A 22,428-nucleotide genomic window follows, 5' to 3' on the forward strand; every position below is an offset into this window, starting at 1 on the left:
GATCGCCGGTGTGTGGAGTGAGCAGGAGAGGTTGGAGGAGCTGAAGATGGTGGTGGATGTACACCAGCGTTACGAGGAGGCGGCAAAACGCATGGTGACATTAACTGAAGAGGCCCATTTGGGACTATCGGCACAGCCAAAGGTTGAGAAACTCCAGCTGGAGGAACTCTCTGAGGTCTGTGAATCAAAAGGCTTCCATAACTACGCCATGAGGACTCAAACCGTGTAGCTAATGCATCACCATGGCTTTAAAATAGCGTACTCCAGGCATTTGCTGAGAATGTATAACCTAAGTCGTCTGCTTACCTAACCCGTACAATTCAGCTGGTCCTATTCTTTTTGAGTATCATAGATGATACACATCTACTTATATAAAACACAGTATATATTTGTGTATTTGTTTGTCCCCCTTCATAAGGACTATTTGAGTAGGGTTTTAAAGGCCAATCTTTTAACATGACTGTGTGTTCACTACGGTTTATTTTTGAGGATAAAAAACTCGAAAAAGCTTTTCCATTAAAAAGTAATTCCATCTCTTCGATTGGAAATGTAGACTGTGACTTGCAAACCGAGCCTCAAGGGCTGTGTACAGAATTTGTTTAAAAAAAAATAATAAATACAAAGCACAGGGAGGTGAATTTCGCTACACATGATGTGTGACGCACAGAGTAAAACGAGTGTTCATTTACGTCCGTGGGATGTCGAATAAATAAGATATATGCACACCTGACGCTATGCCGAGGGTTCAGGATTTGGTACTCTCACGAGGCTGTACCGTCGAAATGAAACATCCCAGAAGATAAAGAAAATCGGGTCACATTTGTGCATGTCGTGTTTTAAAATATCGCTTCTTGTTCCGGAACATGACATCTTCCAGTCTAATAAAATAACTCCAACCCGTCATTTTTGATTGACTTTTATCCTAATATAATTTACGAGCCATTTTTATAGGATCACCATTGATTCTCTGGTGTCTTTTCATCAAATTTGTCAGAGGATGTCCCTCATGCCCCATGTATAGCCTGAATGTCCGTTGTCGATAATGATGGTGAAAGTGAAGTGGGTACCACAAGTGTCGTTTGTGGTGAGAGGGGCATCTAAAAAAATAATTATTTATCCTCCTTGTAGCTGACAACACTGAAACTATTGTCTTTCATACCTCTGACCACAAAGAAAAACATCACGTGATTGGTTGAAACCAATGATCTATTCTACCTCCTCGATTCGATTGGCGATGATCACAGAAATTCTATCAATATGATCCATGTCATGACATCTGATCTTAAACCATAAAGAATGGCTTTTTACACCAAAATATATTTTAAATTATTTTTTGACAGAATCCACTGCTATTTCGGTGTTTGCGGATTATAAGTAGTCAGCTTGTTACACTACTTCCCTCGGTTACGAAGAGGAGCTGCTGCCCTACCCTCTACTTGATGCCTCATAAAATGTTTTTGGTCTGTGACTGCAGATGTACCTGTGGGTTATGAAGCAGTTTTGAACGATTTTATTTTTGCTGTTAGGAGCTTCAGAAGGTGAAAGCTGATGGCGATAAGACCCTGGAGGATGCAAGCAAGCTTGCGGAATGTACTAGTTCACACATGCCACCCGAGGGCCAATGGGAGCTCGAGGCAGAGGTTTTGGGCCTACAACAGGCCTGGCTAGCTCTGTGGGGAAGTCAAAACAAAGCAAGCAGAGGAGGTAGGATTTTGGGGACATTTTTTCATTTTGAAACCTTATATTAGAATAAATGTGATAAAGTACGGTAGATTATATTTTGATAATTTGTTCATTTTTTGGGTACTATTTGTGCAATATATATATATATATATATATATATATATATATATATATATATATATATATATATATATATATATATATATATATATATATATGTCAAAACGAAAAGCACGGTGAGGCGGTGAAGCCACGAGTCAGTCCGGGAAGCCGTGAAGACTATATGCCTATTAATCATGTAGTGTTTGAATGTTAATTCCCCAAAACCCCTAAAGACTCAAAAGACCCGTAAAACCCTAAAGTTCTAAGGATCCAAAATATCCCGAAGACACAAAAGTCACCAAAGACCCTGAAGACCCCAAAGACCCAAAAGGCCCAAAAGACCCTGAAAGATCAAAATACCCCAAAGAACCCTAAGACACTTTAGACCCTTTAGACCTTAACACCATTTAGACCCCTTACACTCTTCAGACAGATTAGACAGCTTCGCCCCTTGACCATTTAGACCACTTGGACCTTCTTGTATCACAAATAAATTTCAAATGAATATAATATCACCAATATTACAAATAAATTGGTAGAGAAGAAATGTTTGTGTTATGATTGGTGTAAATTATGCCAACACAGCAAATCTGTGACGTCAATCTCTGCAACGACGTGTGGAGAGGCGAGTGTAGCGAGCTGATCCATGCTAATTTATTTGTGTGCATGTAAAAGTGTATTATTGTGTGACAGTTATTATACACAGTATGACCATATTACTCATAACTGATGCATGGTTACTATTATTATTATTATTATTATTATTATTATTATTATTATTGCTATTTATTTGAACAAACCCAACAAAACATCCTATGGTGAGGCAGCATATTTAATGCTTATACCAAAGACATCTGATTTACAACTGTTTTTGGCTTGAGATTGAAATAGATTAGGTGAGAGAAGTTACTTCCTGAAAAAAGGGTCTTTTCATAATTTCTCCAATATACTGCAGTCTAACCTTTGAACTGTCTCGCCTGGATTTGAATCTCGACCCAGCTATAAACTGTCTCCCTGGTGTTTCGCACGTAGGGCGATTCATCATTGTGTGCGCTTTCCCTCAGAAGGACATTTAGCCAGAGATCCCATCTGCAGGTACTGGTCGTTGGTAGACATTAAATATCCCACGGCATCCTTCATGAATAGTAGGCGAGTTTTCGCCGGCACCTCAACAAATTACGAATTCCCACCACCTTTGGTCGACATCAAGCCTGGCCTGCTACTTGGTAAAAGACTTGGGCCAAAAACGTTTCCTGGCCAATGCCAAAAACCAAAAAGGTGGGAATAATTGGAGCCACCAAAGAAGTAGTCATGGTAGTAGTATGAGGGTGAGTCGAAAAGTATCTGCAATGATTCATTAAAAACTGTGCCGCGTTGACTACATTGCTTATTTTACAAGCACAAACTGTCTGCACCATTGTGAAGCAGTTCAACCTTGAGCATTCAGTAGTTGTGTGTTGTAAGGGAGTGAACATGACCGTTCGGCTGTCTGTTTGCACCAAAGAAGAGCAGCGTGCAGTGTTACGAATTTTGTGGGCTGAAGGTGTACCGAGGCAGAAATCCATCGCAGACTTTCAGGAAAATATGGGAACGGTGCTCTAGCGCAGCGGAGTGTGTATGATTGGATTACCATGTTCAGAAACGGTTGCACAAGTGTCACTGATGATGAATGATCTGGGCGCCCATCCACGTCCACAACAGAAGAAAACATTGAACCAGTCCGCGCCACGATTCTGCATCACCGACCGTCGACTATCGATGAAGTGGCACAACATCTGAACATCAGTCATGGTTCTGCACATTAAATCAACAAGCGACTTGACTTGTGTAAAGTTTCTACAATGTGGGTTCCAAAACAACTCGCACAAGAGCACAAGCGCAACCGTGTGACGATCTACCTGAAGGAAGTTCCTTTTTTGAGACACTGTCACGAGACAAGACGTGGATCCACCATTACGAGCCAGAGAGCAAATTCCAGAGTACGGAGTGGAAACATCCGGCATCACCAGTCAAAAAGAAGTTCAAAAGTCAAGTATCGGTCGGAAAAGTGGTGTTCACACTTTTCTGGGACTCACAAGGCTCAAATTTGGAATACTATCAAGATGGAGAGGGATGTGTGGGGTGGGGGGGGGCACGACGTTAAACACTGTCTCATTGTGAAATGCTCCGGGACCAGATGGAACCGCCGAGGGCTACTGTCAAAAGGTGTTGCATTGTTACGTGACAATACCCGCCCACACACTGCCGCCCATACCGTGGAAACCCTCCGGCAATTGAACTTTGAGGTGTTGGAGCATCCTCCACGCAGTCCTGACCTGGTCCCTTCGGACTCTCACCTGTATGGTTCACTCGAAGCTGCTTTAAGAGGCCACCACTTTGCCAGTGAACAACAAGTGAAAGAAGCGGTGTATGTGTGGCTCATCATTCAGCCAAAAAAGTTTTTTTTCTGAGGGTAGACAGAAACTTGTGGACTGATGGACTAAGTGTGCTGAAAAGGAGGGGGACCATGTGGAAAAATGATGGTCTTGTACATGCTCAATTGTAGTTATTATTATTATTTCAATAAAAAATATATTGCGGATACTTTTTGACTCACCATCATTGTAGACATATATATTAAGTATACTGTACTGTGTTTTTATCAATAAAATGACTCAAACAATTAACCATGCACAGGTTTTAAACGATTGTATGGAACATTGTACCTTGGTTCAACCAACCATAGCAGGGCTTGGTGAACCTGAAGTTGATGAGACCACTGCATCCTGGGAGCGATTTTTGGACAGCCTCAAGCAGACAGCCACAGAAAAGGATGCTATCATCGAGCGAGTGTCTGCATGTGAACAACTGCATGGGGATGCAGATGTCTTACAGGCTTGGAAAATGAGCAAGGTGATTAATGTTATTATAAGATTGAGGAATCGTATCCCCCCCTCTCCCCCCCCCCCAAAAAAAAAAAAATCAAGACTCGTTTTACAAATTGTGCAAAAGTACTATACTTGCCTTTTAGCTGTCTCGTCTGTGTTTTGATTACCGAGCTGACTATAAACTGTCGCATTGGTGTTTTGCAGGTACCGCGTTGCATCCGAAAGTGCGCCGTCCCTTAGACATTAAGCTGGGTGTCCCGTCCGTAACATTTTGCTGGTGAACGTTAACAATCCCCTCAAAGAGGAGGCGAGTTATTGCCGGTACCCTGAACAAATTACAAAGTCCTGCACAAATCGCCTCCAGTTGAATGTGAGACCTAGTAAGCTGGTTCTTGAAAAATTTGCGCCAAAAATGTTTCTCGACCAATCCAACACAATGGTGGGAATAATTGAGGCCATTCAGCTCGTTCGTAGGAGGATTATAAGGAGCCTTATTGCTTTATATTACTTTGTAACGCTTAAGGTCAAAACCTCAGGTTTACCCTTTATTGCATTGTTGCATTTGACAGGAACTGGAGAGTTCACTCAAGAGTTTGAAGATGGAGCTCAATGGGTTGAAGGTCCAGTTGCAGAACTTACGGAAATGTGATGGACCAGAGATCGGCAAGGCATCCCAATCACTCATCATCCTAGTCGCAGATCACCTAAGGTTTGTGCAAACTTACCTGGAATGTATTTTACGCAATAAACACATGTCATTAGTTTGCAGTGAATACCGGGCGTAGTGGTGTGCGCCTGTTATCAGGCTACTCGGAGGCTTGGGTTGGAGGATCGCTTGAGGACGGGTGCTCTGCGCTGGGCCGCGCTATGAGAGGGTGTAGGGCAGCCTGGAATCATGGCGAAACCCAATCCTTATTCCCTGTGTCGTAAGAGGCGACCAGGGTTGCGCCAGGAAGGGCATCCGGCGTAAAACCTATGCCAAATCAGTATGCGGATCATAACGGATGATCCGCTGTGGCGACCCCCTAACGGGAGCAGCCGAAAGAAGAACAACAACATTAGTTCGCAGTGAATGTGTTTGTTAAAGTTGATTTTTATTGGTACATAATTCACTGTATGTGTCGGGCTGATATGATGGCCTGGAGGTGCAAGCCCTCGCCCCTAAGCTGTCTCGCCTGTTTTTGAATCCTGACGCAGCTATAAACTGTCATCCTGATGTTTCACATGCAGGGTGATTCATCAATGTGTGTGCTGCCCCCTTGGATGGACGTTAATTGGGCGTCCCGCTTGCCAGTCAGCCTTCGTTGGTGGATGTTAAAGATCCCACGATGTCCTTCGTGAGGAGTAGTCGAGCTATCGTCGGCACCATGAGCAAGTTCCAAATTCCTGCCCAAACCAGCAGAGGGCATTGCATCAGTGGAACAGCTGTGCCCTCAGCCAATGATGCTACCCCACAGCCTTGTGCTGCATGCAGACGTAGAAGAGTGTTTGTGTGTTTGTCCTTCAGTCCGATTAAAATGCTGGGAATATCTCTTCCTGAAACATTGCAGAAAATGCCCCAATTTGAATAATCGTTGATGTAAGGCTCATGGGGGGGGGGGAGCTGGAACATACATCAGCTGCAGCACAAGGACAATAGGAGACAACGGACAAATCAAAACACGTCATTAATTTTTTTCATAAAACTGTTCCTCAACAATAATCGTCGTTTATTGAACTTTTTTTCAGGAAGTAACTGTTCCTCACCTCACAACAATAACAGTCTTACGGGTGGATCACATCGAAAAGAGTTGTACACCTTAAAGTAAGAGCTTTCGTAACCTGTAAGCGAGTACCTGATTTTATATGACAACCTGGATCATCACCGGACTCCATTTTTTCATGGAGGTTTAGACCCTTTCAGCCCACAACCTCTGCAAACATTGGATCTATAGTCTCAGCCATGGGGCCACGTCAGTAGATCTATCTCATCAGTAGATCTCACCCGTGTTCATTCAGCCAGCCAAATTGGCAATGCAATCTCACTTTCAAACTTTAGAATATACTGTTGTAGTTGTCAGAATTGTCCCAGTTGCCTGGTTTGAATTCCGACGAACTGCGTCAAAGTGGTCGAGCCGGCCAACTGATTCTGGTGCTCCGAGCAAGTTCCCGGGCCTGTTTGCCATGTTTTCCGTGCTCCAGTGGAATAGGTGCCGTACATCCGATTGTACTAATTTGCAATCCGAGCAGGAATCGCCGGATGCAGGCACAGTCTTGTTTGTAGTGGGCACTAATCGCCCAAACCCAATCTGTGCTTAAACAGATGTGTATAACTCCTATAATTAGCGATCAGAGCAACTCGAATACTCAAGAGACCATGTGGATTTGTCATGGTGTATTTACAAGCATAGGATGGGAATACAGAACAAAGATACACAATTTATCCAAACCCGAAACCCATACGCGCCTCGAGTCAATGAATGAATGGCAGATACTTCATTAAATAAGCACTGAGCAGGTCCCATTCGCACCTCAGCAGATAGACCAGAGGATCAGAAAAAAACAGAAAATACCGCTGGCTATACCTCGATGGGATGCAGCCGAGTTGCAGTTGGAGACAAAGCCTCGCAGGGAAAACAGTTTTGCTGCAGAGGTGGTCAGGCACGAGGGTGATGACCTGCAGTGCAGGTGTGGTGGGAGGCTACAGCAGGCAGATGCATCTTGCCTGGAGAAAACCCCTTGCAGTTTTCTTGCAGCTTCCTCAGTGAGGTCACCTGGCTCCTCCTCCTCCTCCTCCTCCTCCTCCTCCTCCTCCCCGATTCACACATATATCATTTTATATTCTCTGCCCGCACCTGCAGCCGTGACACCATTAGCCCCACCCGGCTCGGCTGCCATTGGCTTGGGGCCCAGTTTCTGGGTGGACAATCCGCCTGGGATTGTCTTGGTGTTTCTGGGTGGACAATGCTTGGGATTCGAGGGTCCCGAGTTCAAATCCCGCTCAGCTGTTGAATTAATACCAGGTGGGGTTAACTCGGCCTGTCATCCTTCCGAGGTCGGCAAAATGAGTACCTGCTTGCTGGTGCCCTGTGTCAGAGTGGTGACCGTCCAGGATTGCACCCAATGGCTAAGGAGACTGCTTAGGCAGCACCAACACTCTGCACAGAGTATGGTCCCAATGGATGGATAGAATCTGCCCTGACCTTTCACCCACATGGTGTCAGCAATGCTAAGGAGCAGCAGGTCAGCTTTTCCCCACCTCAACTAATTGGTGTGCTTACAAAAGAACATAAAATACAGATTACAAAAGGATAAAACATGAAGATGGTTAGACACGCACATGTGGGGAGGAAGGACGACAACTTTCTCTGCACATAACGACACATATCTCTGGAGTCCAGAGGAGTGGCAATTACATTACCTGTGAGCTGAAGGTGGGCTATACCCTCAGTACTCGCAATCACATTACCTCGTGCTTCTGACAATACATACATTATGTAAACCAACTATCACTATACTGTGCCGAGTTACACCCGAGGAGGCATTATTACCACAACGCTGCCATCATCTTCCTTCTTCGCACTCTTTCGAGTCTGTGTCCAGAAGGGGGAGCAGTGTGAGGTTCGTCTCCTTACCATACAATGGTGTCTCATCCTCGTCTAAAACCCTCAAGCAGGAATAAAAAAAAAAGTTCATCCCTCGTCTAATGCATCATTCCACTAATCCTATGCATTCTCTCACTAATACACTTCACTTATACTCTACATTCAGATGAAATTTTAACAATAACGTGTGCTTGGGGATGGTGGTGAGTGTACTAAGAGGGTTTCTTCTTCATTTTCTTCTTCATCATGAAGTTCACTGTCTATTGGTCCTCTTCCCGGTAGCAACGCCCCACCCAACACTGTTTATTTGGCACCCCGGGTCCTGGCACCTCAAGTTTCCTGGACGATCTCAGTGTCTATCAGCAACCAGTGACACACAACGGCCCTTGTGGCCCAACAACAATAATGGCACACGGCCCATGTGGCCTCTCAATGAGGTGAGTCTTTGGTCTTTATGGCCCACAAAAATGGCACGTGGCAAAGCAAAACACATGATGGCAAAAACGGCAGGCAGGTGGCATGACCTGGCTGGCAGGAAAGTGCATGGCAAGACAGTTGATGGTATGGCTGGCAGGAGCTTGTGATGAACTGGTATGAGCTGGCTTGATTTGGGCCTACCCCAGCAGATAGTGTCGCCGGCAGCTCTCGGTGACAGCAGGTAGGATGGCTGGCCCTGGCCCTGGCCCTAACCTATCCTAAATCCTTCTCTCCTATCCCTATCTCCTACCCCTCCAAAACCTTCTAAATTAAGCCATCTCTCCTGGGCCCCTAATCCCATTAAACGATTCTATCTCTCTCCCCGGAGGTGATCAAGGCATGTGGAGTAATTCTAAAGGATAAGGTGGCATGGCCTCACCTGGCTCGCTGGTGGAGTAGCTTAATTGGGGAGGTGGGGGAGGGCTACACCAACAATTTGTTGGTGGGGGAGGGCTATACCCTAACACCAACAATTTGGGACTCAATGGGTACTCACATAAGCCAATTGGCTTATTCCTGCCCATAGACATCAAAAATGGTGCAAAGGGGAAGCATCTTTACTCTAACCAACACTGTCAAAAACACATTTTCTCATTTCACTTTAACCCCACTCTCATGTGGTTATTTGCAAGTAATTTATCCACCTCTCCACAGTGCTCTATCATTTTGAGTCTGGCCCACACGTTTTTCTCTTTGTGCTTCCACGCAATCTCTTGGCTGGGCAGTGTGGCTCCAACTGCAGGCCTCTGCCTGCTCTCTAATGTGGCGCCCCCGGGCCACTGGGGCCACTTTGATGACCTGCCTTGCTCCAGGCCGAATTCTGTGAGGTCTTCCCCAGCTCTCCCTTCAAGTACCCTATCTGGCACGTAACGCCTCGAGTCCACTCCCGGGTACTCGGGCCTAACACACAAAATTTTGCCGCTCCTCTGGACTCCATTGCCTGTACAACGCCTGGGATGTTCTTCTGCTAATGCCGACTCGCTATGAGCCACACACCCAGTCCATAAATTAACTTTTTGCACCTTTATAATTATCATTTTCTTATATCAGCACCTACACTGGAATGGCATCCAAGTTTCAAAACGGTTGAATCCCCTCTATCTACTCATTGCTAAATGGGGATCTCCCTCCATTGGGGGTGGGAGAGTGCTTCATCCTCTTCACAAGCATACCCTCTTCACACCATTCCAGCAATAATGATCACTAATACATTTTGGCTCACGCACCTCATCACATTGACCACATCATTACTTCCAATCCAAATCCATTCCTAATATAGTTGGGATGAGAGAATGGAGGAGGAGGTGGAAGGCATCTACTCCATAGTCAGCCAATCAAAAAATAATTTAAAATGAAGTCTCTAATCCCCTCTATCACTATCCATCTCTGTCAACCTGTTCTATTTCTGTCTCTGCCAGCTCATCAATTTGCCTCTGGGCCATTGTGAGATCCCCTTGGAGACCTTCCAGCCTCTGCTGCCATGCCCAGCATTTCTGCCACGTGCTCTCGGCAGGTCTCTCCACCCCCTAGAAGACATTCCCACAACAATAACTTTACCTGTGGATGTTTACCTTCTTTCCTGTAAACTTTCATGTATTATCATACTTTCATAATCATTAGAGGACATTCCATTATATAACAATACACGTGCTGTCATACATTACCCACGTACACAAGAGGAACACACGCTCTGGACCCACTGAGTAACCTCATCAACAAACAAGGAGACAAATACACCTGAACAACCGATAGAAGAGCATCCAAAGAAATAGGAAAGGTGACACACCTACTGTACATTGATGATTTAAAGCTCTTCACACAGAATGATGAAAAATTGACAGAACAGCTAAAACTAGTAAAACAGTTCTCTGAGGACATTCAAATGGAAATTGGACTAGATAAGTGTGCCAAGTGAACAATGTGCAAGGGTAAACCAACAAAATCAGACAACATAAAAATTGACCTTGAAACAACAATACAGCAGTTAGAAAACAAAACATCATACAAATACCTCGGAGGAGAAGAGGGCCACAAAATATGTCACAAACAAATGCGCAAAACAATTTCCAAAGAATACCAACGTAGAACGAAGCTGATCCTGAAATTGTACCACTCCCCAAGAAACTAAATCACAGTACCGGTGTTCCCATACAGGTGTGGAATAATAAACTGGCCCCAATCAGAAATCGATGTTAGACATCAAAACAAGAAAACTCATCACCATTCACACAATGTTCTACAAAAACTATCGCATCCCGAGAATGTACTTGCAGAGACGAGAGGGAGGGAGCGACCTGATGGAACTCAACCAGGTACAGAGCAACGAGTTTAGGACTAGCTGAGTATGTGAAATGCTCAACAGACTATCGCATTCAATTTGTGAACAAAGATGAACACAACAAACCTGAAAAGTATCCCTAATTCACCTTGCAAGGAATTTCCAAAAACAGGTGTGAACAGAAGATGTACTGCACAGGAAAATGAAACAACAGCAAATACAACCCCCAACAATTGCAAAAAAGACAAAATAAATAAATTAAAAGAAATATCAACAATTAATCACCAAGAGCTGGGAGAACGACAAAAGAGCAAGGCAGAGACGATGTGCTCTCGCAAACCTCCTGACTGGTGATCAACAGGGCAGAGACTGTTCGTGTGGCAGATGACATTTATTGCTGGCAGGTTGTGCAGGAAGCACTGTGATGGAACTCGATTTCTGCCCTGCTGCATTGTCTAGTTAGCGGGTTCGATTCAGTTTGTTAACGAGCCTAATATGGTCACAAATATACGATTAGCAGTATGTTGTCCTGATGAGCCCATAACAAGGGTAGCCCATAACAGCCCATAACAAGGGAAATAACAAGGGAAATATGAGCCCATAACAAGGGAAATCTAGATCAACATCTCTGCTTTGTCTTCATAACCATAAGCTTTAATCTCAGTCTGCAAAGGTTTGAATGCCATCCGGTTGCCTCCTAGGTTAGAGGCGATCTGTTGGTATAATTTTTGTACATGATGTCCGCGTCATGTAATAGAGCCAGCGTGCTTCTTTGGTTGAAAAAAAAAAGTATATATATATATATATATATATATATATATATGTATATATATGTATATATATGTATATATATATATATATATATATATATATATATATATATATATATATATATATATATATATATATTGTTGCGGGGCCGGATATCGATGATGAGCACGACCGCCAGATGGAGCAGTAGAGTCGGCTCCACCAATCACCCGGAATTTGTAGGTCGTCACCCCGTATAACTCCGGAGCCGACGGGTCCCTTATTGGACCGAAGTTCGCCAATAGGTCAACCACATGGGGTAGGGTCGATTGCCAATTCCAATTTACCTAAATACCCACGTCGTCCAAACTACCGGGGAAATTCACTGTCGACGGCGCCCGTACGGAACGAGCTGCTTGCGTGCTCAAACCGTGTGCGACCCGAGCGGACAGTCACCGTCTTGACAGACAGACAGCTTCCGTCGGTCCAAATGTCCCTTTACAGCGGCAATAGCCTGGCTAATTCTCCAACACGCACCGTGTTAAACCAATAAAAGAAACACAAAAACGAACTGATACATTTAACATATGGGTTTATTTATAATGGGGCAGGGGGGCACGCAAGAAGCAGAGCTGTCCGAATGTAGAGATGCACGTATGTACAGCAAGGCACTTAATAATTTATTACTGACTAGACTGGTGCCACAAACACACGCATGCACACACACACCCAAAAGAAACGGTGGCCACAGCCTTTATTGAGGCCTCCAGCTTGGATGGAAAGGCAAGCTGAAGACCAGAGCCTGCCTTGGACCTGTCCACCTCGTGTGGTCTTCGAGCTGATTTGAACCCAGACACCAGCGAGCCATGAGCGGCCTCCAGAGCTCCGCTCAGCGCTCGTGCCAATGACCAAACCTCTCCTCGGTATCTTCAGAGACGGCGCGCACCCTCCCGGTTCTTGTCGGCGGCAGGATCTCCCAATCTCTCCTTTCGTTCGCCGAACGAGACACGGCGCGCAACCCTTGCAGCTCTGGTGGGGGATCGTGTCTCTCAGGCTCTTCTCTTCTTGTCCGAACGTGCCGCACCCTTATTCACCCTGTCTTGGGGGGGGCGGATGGCTCCGCCCGCCCCTCTCTCCCTCACTGGACGGTTTTGGCACGCACAATTACTCGTCGTCCTGTCATGGGCCAAAATGAGCGGCAATTCCGTTGATTGGCCCGGGGGCGTGGTGACGTCACGCGGACCCCTTTCTCCCTGTCGCGGTATCTGATTGGCAGAGCGGCGGTCACCCCACCCGTGGCACGCTGGTTGGTCGAGGGCCGCCGCGAGGCACCTCCTTAAACTTCGCCCACCAAACAGGCAGAGGAATATTATTCTGCATGGGCTCCACCCACCAAACATCCAGAGGAACTGTATTCTGCGTGGGCTCAGCCCACGTACGTGCTGACACACACGTAGGCAATGGCGTCGGCCAGAGCGAGGTGAAGGTGATGCTGGCATTGTCGTAATTATGAGGGATGTAAGAATGAAAGAAAACCCTGACTATCAAAGTAACTCACAGCGTATTTATATTTATTCACCCATTGGACTAGGGAAAGGGAGCTATCTATTCACATTCACTTATCGAAATAACTGAGCTATAGGACCTGAATATTGTGTGCTCATGGCTTCCAGATTCGCAACAATATGTGTATGTATGTATGTATGTATATATGTATATATGTATGTATATATATATATATATATATATATATATATATATATATATATATATATATATATATATATATATACACACACACACACATACATTTGAGACATACAGGGTGTCTCAAAAGTCACCTTGGGATTTAGAAATTAAATAACATTTCTGTTTTTTAATAATTTATGATTATTTTTATACCAAAAGAAAATTTAGAAAATGGAGATAAATTTGCTTTATTTATGAAAAATGATGTAGCTTAGATGTCCTCCATTTTCAGCTTCGCAGACACTGGCTCTTTCGCCAACATTTTCCATAACAGCGGACAATAACTCTGGTTGCAGCCCTCAAATTTCTGCACAGATGTTGTCCTTGAGCTACTGAATTGTATGGGGCTTATTGATGTAATCACGCTCCTTTAGGTAACCCTAAAGAAAATAATCGGGAGGCGTCAAATCAGGAGAACGTAATGGCCAAGAAATTTCTGAATTTCACGAAATGATTCGGTGTCCATGCTCTTTGGTTAACAATAATTGATCGATGAAATTTAAAATAAAATTCCACGATTTTGGTTCTTTGTTCAGTTGTGATTTTTTTCCATGGGTAATTTCCAAATGTTAATCTAAATTCTGAAAAGAAAAGAAAAGCAAATTATTAAAAAACAGAAATGTTATTTAATTTCTAAGTTCCTCGATGACTTTTGGGACACCCTGTACAAGCAGGGTACCCGTCACTGATGGGTTCGTTGATGTCTAATCTCAAATGATTGTGTGTTGGTTGAAACGGGAATTCAGTGTAAATATTCAATGTGCAGATATTGCAGTAGGTGGAGCTGGTAACCTTGGCAACCTCATTCCATTCCATCAGCAAAAATTTCCAATCCATGCTTGTTGTACTTCCGAAGTACAGCTTGGGAGTGAGGGTGATGTTATTAAAGCTCGGCTGGGAAACATTTATGTACTTTTTGGGCCTACCACCTGGCGGAAGGTCACCAAAGTTCTTTCTATGCCAACTGACAACCTACAGGCACCTATCCCTCTCCACATCACTTCTTCCATCCCCAACCTGCCCCCTCTCACTATACGCCCCGTAGCTTTGCTTCCAGCAATTTCCATTCAGTATTTCTCACAGCATTTCATTCTGGTTTCCCATTCGATTATCCATAGATGAGTCATTTCAGTTTCACTTTTCAACATCAGTTTCATTTTGGGATAGTAGTCTTGATTTGTCATTGCAACTTGCGATGCGATGTGAATGGTGCATGATAAAGTTCGTAAAAAACGATTTTTGGTGGAATTTTTTTGATTTTCTAAGGGGTGGAGAGGTGTCTCGAGTGGCTTAATGGTCTTAAAAGGTCAAAAGGGGTTCAAAGTGTTTTTTAAGGGTCATTAAGGGTCTTAAATGGGTTTAAATGTTTGAATGAGTCGAAGAGCAAAAGGGTCCAAATGGTCTGAAATTGCCCAAAGGGTCTGAAAAGTGTTGAAAGGGTCGAATAAAGTCTGTGTCTCAAAAGGATCTAAATGGGTGTGAAGGGGTCTAAAATGGCTTAACAGTGTCTAAAAGGGGATTAAAGGGTCTAAGGGGTGTAAAGGTTCTAATGGAATCCACGGGCCTTACAGGGTGAAAATGAGTGAAGCTGTAGTAAAGAAATTACCTCGTGTTAGTAAATAAATTAACTCCGGAGTGCAACACGGCAGTTTGAGCCAAATGACGTCCTCATGACTGTTTAAAACGCCGATTTAGGTGCATCGTGGTTAAAAATCTGACCGTAGAAAGTTTTGTTCCGAATTAACTTTGGAGTTGAAAGCAGTAAGGTTACACACAAAAAACATTTCGCTTTTACATTTTACATTACATACCATTTATATATATATATATATATATATATATATATATATATATATATATATATATATATATATATATATATATATATATTTCTTCTTCTTCTTCTTTCGGCTGCTCCCGTTCGGGGTCGCCACAGCGGATCATCCCTATGATCCGCATAGTGATTTGGCACATGTTTTACGCCGGATGCCCTTCCTGACGCAACCCTGGTCGCCTCTTACGACACAGGGATATGGTACACCTATTTTAACCGGGGTATACACCGGCCCAGTATACTGGTACTCATTTCGCCGACCTCGGAAGGATGACAGGCTGAGTCAACCCCCTGGTGTATTAATTCAGTGGCCCAACGGGGCTTGAACTCAGGACCTTTTGTATCCCAAGCCGCTGCCCTAACCACTGCGCCAACACCAGGCATATATATATATATATATATATATATATATATATATATATATGTGTATATATATATATATATATATATATATATATATATATATATATATATATATATATATATATATATATATATATATATATATATATATATATATATATATATATATATATATATATATATATATATATATATATATATATATATATATATATATATATATATATATATACACATATATATATATATATACATATATATACATATATACATATGTACATACATACATACATACATACATACACATACAACCCATTTTCCTTTCGCACCCTCTTCTTCCTCCCTCTTATTCGTCTTCTTTCTCTTCTCAGAGAGTTGGCGTCTTTTTTTTTTTTCTTCCATCAACCAGCTTACAGTGAGACTTCCCGGCAAAGCCACGTCTAATGTATCTATAATTCCAGCAATGTGTCTGTGTGTGTCTGTGTGTCTGTATGTGTGTGTGTCTGTCTGTGTGTGTCTGTGACCGCTGTTTCTCGACAACCACTGGTCCAATCTAATTGAAACTTGCCAGCTATATTGCTGGGGACCTGAGGATGTGCCTTTTCAAGGTTTGATATTAATCGGACAAGTGCTTCCCAAGTTATGGCCATTTATTTACCAACCAATGACAAGACGCGTTGCTGCGGCCATTTATTTACCAACCAATGACAAGACACGTTGCTGCGTAGGCGTGGCCGATGGGGAAGAGAACCTCAGCCGCGTACTCCCATTACAGATTACAACGTACGGACTTCCGGATAGTGATGACTTAATGTATTCTAATAATTTCTCGATTTCTTATGCGCATTTATAGATAAACACAATGCCCCAATCCAGTTGTCGTCTACGAGAGCGAAGGAACGGCCTGTGTGTTTGTTTCTGGCTTACGGTTTGAAAGTTTTTTTTTTTTTTTGCACGTACGGTCACCCACGTACGGGCATGTACTAGCAGACAAAAACTCCATCAGAAGCTCATTCAAGGTTAGGAAAAGCTCCCCAGAAACGTCCAAAAGGTCCTTTAATATGTAATGAAAAAGGTCGTTATGTAATGGCTCTGGAAACACCCCCAACCCCTGGAAACCTCCATCACGTTTGGGCATACACCCACCTCCACCCCACTCCAAACCCCAACCCCCACACGTTAGGTACGTCATTTTTTGAATGGCCCCTTAGATAAGACGTCGTTCAGAGGTCGGAGATATTGATAATATTGTAAGGAATTAAATATATCTCACCTGTGATTGAATATTTTTGTGACAGTGACCAGAAACCATTTGAAATTCAAAACATTAACGGTTGCCAAGGTTACGGCTCCACCCGTTACGATATCTCCTCAATGAATTTTTACACTGAATTCCCGTATTCTAACATTAACACACACTCCAAAAATGTACACGTTTGGTGAAGTTGGCTAAATGGAAACCTTTTTTTTCTACAAACTCTTCTTTCATCCTTGAGATTTATGTCCTTTGATGAGCAGTAAAATTACCTTTAAATTGATGTGTCAGTTGTGTTTATACCAAGTTCAGTTTTTCAATGATTATGGCATTTGAGAGGTCACGTGACTTCTTCCCCGATCTACCCGATCATGGAAATGTCTTAATTACGGTTATTTTTCGCATTGATACCCTATTTTAGGGTGGTGGGCTTGGGATCCTCGGATCGTGAGTTCAAATCCCACTTGGCTGTTGAATTAATACCAGGTGGGGTTGACTCTGCCTGTCATCCTTCCGAGGTTGGCATAATGAGTGCCAGCATGCTGGTATCCTGTGTCGGAGTGGCGACCCGTCCAGGATTGTGCCCAATAGCCAAGGAGACTGCTGAGACAGCACCAACGCTCTGTACAGTCTATGGTCCTAATGGATGGATGGATGGATACCCGATTTGACGATCGGAGGTCACCACCTCACCAATTGTGTAGGTATCCGAGTTGAAATCCCAACAAAAATGTGCTTTTTATGAACCATTGTATATATATATATATATATATATATATATATATATATATATATATATATATATATATATATATATATATATATATATATATATATTAATTTTCCCTTCACGGAGATGGCGACAGGTGGCAGCTCGTGTGTTTATAATTTATGAATTGTGAGAAAAAGACTTTATGAAAATTTTATGAATTATAAAATTTTGTGGAGATCAACCTTAGGAGCTCAGAAGAGTAGACGCACAAACAAACAAACAAACATTATATATATATATATATATATATATATATATATATATATATATATATATATATATATATATATATATATATATACATATATATTGTTGTGGGCCAGGGGTCGGTGCCGAGAACGACCGCAAGGTGGGGAAGTTTATGCCATCTCCCACCGGTCTCCCCGGAATTATAGGCCGTCGCTCCGGATAACTCCGAAGCCAGCAGGTGGATTAATCGACCGTGAAGCGCCAATATCTCGACCACGTGGCGTTGGGTTAATTGTCTAGATCCCAATATACCTAAATAACCACGCAGTCTTGGCTACCGGGGATTCACGCCCTCGGCACATCTTTCTCGAACCGGGTCACTCTTCCGACTGCGGTAGAGTTCCAACTAGCAACTACCAACTCCCGTTCGGTTGCAGCCGAGCGGAAACTGCCAAAGCCGTGCCGGCTGGGATGAACGGATTATCGGGGATGAAACCTCGTCTGAACTCAGACCCGGACCATGCTGGACCAAATAAAGAAAGGATGGAAATGAGCTGGGAACATTTCTAATAATTAATTTACAATAAAATCAAAAGACAGAAGAGGTGAGACTTATCGGGAATATGCAATGCAGTATTTACAATGATGAAATAAACACTTAAACAATTCTTCTTATAGACGGGCCCACACGCAGTCACATAAACAAAAAGAAAAGAAACCCCGGAGTTTTTATTGGACCCTCCAGCCGATGAGAGAGATGAGCTGGGGGTCAGTCAAAGTTCGGATGGGCACCTGTGGGTCGTCGAAGACCCCAGCCGCACATGTGGGACTCGTGGCTCGTGGCAGCAGCCGCGTGGTGCAATTGGAGCTCTGGGGCGGAGATCAAGGTCATGGACGGGACCCACCAAGGCTCCACGAACAGGCTGGTTCACTCACTCTCCAGCCCAACCACCGTCAACCAACTTGTCACCACTCAAGTACATGAGATCTCCCAGCGCCAACACCAATGACAACCGAGTCTGCTCAGGGATTTATATCTCCTCCCACACGGGGGGGGGGGGCCTTGGCAAGAATCATCTCGCTGTCCGTCCTTCATTGGCCTACGGCCGCACCCTACCGGGGCGGAGCCGTGGCCGCTGTTCGGAGACCCCATATTCTCCACGTGGCTTTGCTCGCGAAGAGTAACGGTCAATGCTGAAAAGGCCATACAAGAACTACGAGCCGAGGACTGGAACCGCAAGGCCCCCCCTCTCGGCAAGTCAAGGTACGAGCAGCCAACGGGTGGTGATGGAGCGTGATGGGGAGTTTGGGTCATGCAGATGGGATGGTTGTTGGTTGTTAGAGGGCTTGTTGGAGGGTTCGTTGGATGTAAAACCTAACTAAAGACGTCACAACGCACACATTTAATCCTCCCGCTAAGCAAAAGGACGGGGTCCTGACTACACACGTACTTACTGGCAGAACTAACTTTGGGACCTGAATGTTGAGTGTGCATGGTTTCCAGATTCGTAACAATGCATTTATATATATAATATACACATATACACCCAGTATTGATTCCTGTGAAACAAAACCAGTTGTGTGTGTGTGTGTGTGTGTGTGTGTGTGTGTGTGTGTGTGTGTGTGTGTGTGTGTGTGTGTGTGTGTGTGTGTGTGTGTGTGTGTTTTTTCTTTATTTCAGACTGGAGAGAAGGGTCACCTTGTTACGTAAGGAGCAGGAAACCAGATTAATGGCCTTGTACCAGGATTCTCTGCGCTCTTTCCGGCTTTGTCTCACAGATGACCGCCATCCTCACATGTCAGATGGAGAAATGCTGGTGGATATTAAATTTTGTTTTATCATTATACTGTACAGGCATACCCATTTGGGAGTTGTACCAGAATTGAATAGGAGCAGCAAATACGTTGTTTGTAACTTGACTGCATTACAGACCATGTGGCTAATTACCCCAAGTTGACCGAATATACTCGTCTTTTTAGTCGATAAGTTTGAAGTTAAGTGATTGACTGGCTGCTTTCCTGGTGAATGGGTGATAAACACCAAACCTTTTGTGTCAGTTCGATATCTTTGTGATATTTGTCTGCAGGCAGCAGCGAAGGGTCAACTAGTACAGGTGTGTGAGCGAGGAAAGTCTTACTGCAGCATGCTCACACCTGAGGCTGCATCCAGGGTCATAGCAGAGATCAGCGCATGTCACGATGATCTCGAGAACTGGCAGCAAAAGTTCCCAAGGGGCTGGGCACGTAGCGAAGAAGAAGTCATGTTGGTGAGTTCTTGTGACGGTCAAAGTCAAGTGAATAAAAACCATGCTGTTGGGCTTTCATCATTTTCATGTACTGTATAAGATGTATATACAGTTGGGAGAACAAGTATTTGATACACTGCCGATTTTGCAGGTTTTCCCAGTTACAAAGCACGTAGAGGTCTGTAATTTTTATCATAGGTACACTTCAACTGTGAAAGACGGAATCTAAAACTAAAATCCTGAAAATCACATTGTATGATTTTTAAATAATTAATTTGCATTTTATTGCATGAAATAAGTATTTGATCACCTACCAACCAGTAAGAATTCCGGCTCTCACAGACCTGTTAGTTTTGTCTTTAAGAAGCCCTCCCATTCTCCACTCATTACCTGTATTAACTGCACCTGTTTGAACTCTTATCTGCATAAAAGACAGCTGTCCACACTCAATCAATCAGACTCCAACCTCTCCACAATGGGCAAGACCAGAGAGCTGTCGAAGGACATCAGGGACAAAATTGTAGACTTGCACAAGGCTGGGATGGGCTACAGGACAATAGGCAAGCAGCTTGGTGAGAAGGCAACAACTGTTGGCGCAATTATTAGAAAATGGAAGAAGTTCAAGATAACAGTCAATCTCCCTCGGTCTGGGGCTCCATGCAAGATCTCACCTCGTGGAGCCTCAATGATCATGAGAAAGGTGAGGGATCAGCCCAGAACGACACGGCAGGACCTGGTCAATCATCTGAAGAGAGCTGGGACCACGGTATCAAAGAAAACCATAAGTAACACACGACGCCGTCATGGATTAAAATCCTGCAGCGCACGCAAGGTCCCTCTGCTCAAGCCAGCGCATGTCCAGGCCCATCTGAAGTTTGCCAATGACCATCTGGATGATCCAGGGGAGGAATGGGAGAAGGTCATGTGGTCTGATGAGACCAAAATGGAGCTTTTTGGTTTAAACTCCACTCGCCGTGTTTGGAGGAAGAAGGATGAGTACAACCCCAAGAACACCATCCCAAATGTGAAGCATGGAGGTGGAAACATCATTCTTTGGGGATGCTTTTCTGCAAAGGGGACAGGACGACTGCACCGTATTTAGAGGAGGATGGATGGGGCCATGTATCGCGAGATCTTGGCCAACAACCTCCTTCGCTCAATAAGAGCATTGAAGATGGGGCGTGGCTGGGTCTTTCAGCATGACAACGACCCGAAACATACAGCCAGGGCAACTAAGGAGTGGCTCCGTAAGAAGCATCTCAAGGTCCTGGAGTGGCCAAGCCAGTCTCCAGACCTGAACCCAACAGAAAATCTTTGGAGGGAGCTGAAAGTCTGTGTTGCCCAACGACAGCCCCGAAACCTGAAGGATCTGGAGAAGATCTGTATGGAGGAGTGGGCCAAAATCCCTGCTGCAGTCTGTGCAAACCTGGTTAAGAACTACAGGAAATGTCTGATCTCTGTAATTGCAAACAAAGGTTTCTGTACCAAATATTAAGTTCTGTTTTTCTGATGTATCAAATACTTATTTCATGCAATATAATGCAAATTAATTATTTAGAAATCATACAATGTGATTTTCAGGATTTTAGTTTTAGATTCCATCTTTCACAGTTGAAGTGTACCTATGATAAAAAATTACAGACCTCTACGTGCTTTGTAAGTGGGAAAACCTGCAAAATCGGCAGTGTATCAAATACTTGTTTTCCCCACTGTACATATATATATATATATATATATATATATATATATATATATATATATATATATATATATATATATATATATATATATATATATATATATATATATATATATATATTAGCGATTGTCCAGGTGCCCGTGGCAACCAACATTTGGCACCGAGCAAACCAAATTACAGATTGGTTTCCCAACTCGGGCAACCATTATTTTTGACAAATGTAAGACCCCACTATCGGCAACGCAACTTCCAATGTTGATCACGTTATCCAAAAAGCCTTATCCTTTGCTTGTAGCTATCGAGCGAGCGTGTGGGAAGTGTTCCGAATGTTTGTGTGCATATCATGGAATAAACAGTGATTGCATTTCCCCAGCCCCATGAGTGTGACAACTGCATTAAAAGGCACAAGTCGTGTGTGTGTGTGTGTGTGTGTGTGTGTGTGTGTGTGTGTGTGTGTGTGTGTCAAGGTGAATGTGTATTTGTAGTTCGTAATCGTAGCACATGGTGTGCGATTTTTGTTTTTCTTTCTCGCACACTCGCAGCAGATTATGACCAAGATACAGGTGCGCAAGAGGAGGAG

At 43.6% G+C, this 22,428-nt stretch overlaps 1 protein-coding gene across 2 annotated transcripts in view; it reads left to right on the forward strand.

Annotated features, from left to right (window-relative positions):
* Positions 1-22,428, forward strand: part of SYNE3 (spectrin repeat containing nuclear envelope family member 3) — a 99,858-nt gene that overhangs the window by 33,277 nt on the left and 44,153 nt on the right. The window contains exons 11-16 of one of the 2 annotated variants that reach the window (XM_085894382.1): positions 26-175; positions 1,527-1,704; positions 4,514-4,677; positions 5,222-5,361; positions 19,585-19,720; positions 19,991-20,170. In XM_085894382.1, coding sequence (XP_085750508.1) covers positions 26-175; positions 1,527-1,704; positions 4,514-4,677; positions 5,222-5,361; positions 19,585-19,720; positions 19,991-20,170 — 948 coding nt within the window. Of the gene's footprint in view, positions 1-25; positions 176-1,526; positions 1,705-4,510; positions 4,678-5,221; positions 5,362-19,584; positions 19,721-19,990; positions 20,171-22,428 lie in introns of both variants that reach the window. The other variant, XM_085894381.1, reaches the window with a different exon arrangement.

This window comes from Eptatretus burgeri, chromosome 9 (assembly GCF_056783735.1).
Source record: "Eptatretus burgeri isolate ZD-2024b chromosome 9, Ebu_testis_v1, whole genome shotgun sequence".
NCBI classification, from domain to species: domain Eukaryota; kingdom Metazoa; phylum Chordata; class Myxini; order Myxiniformes; family Myxinidae; genus Eptatretus; species Eptatretus burgeri.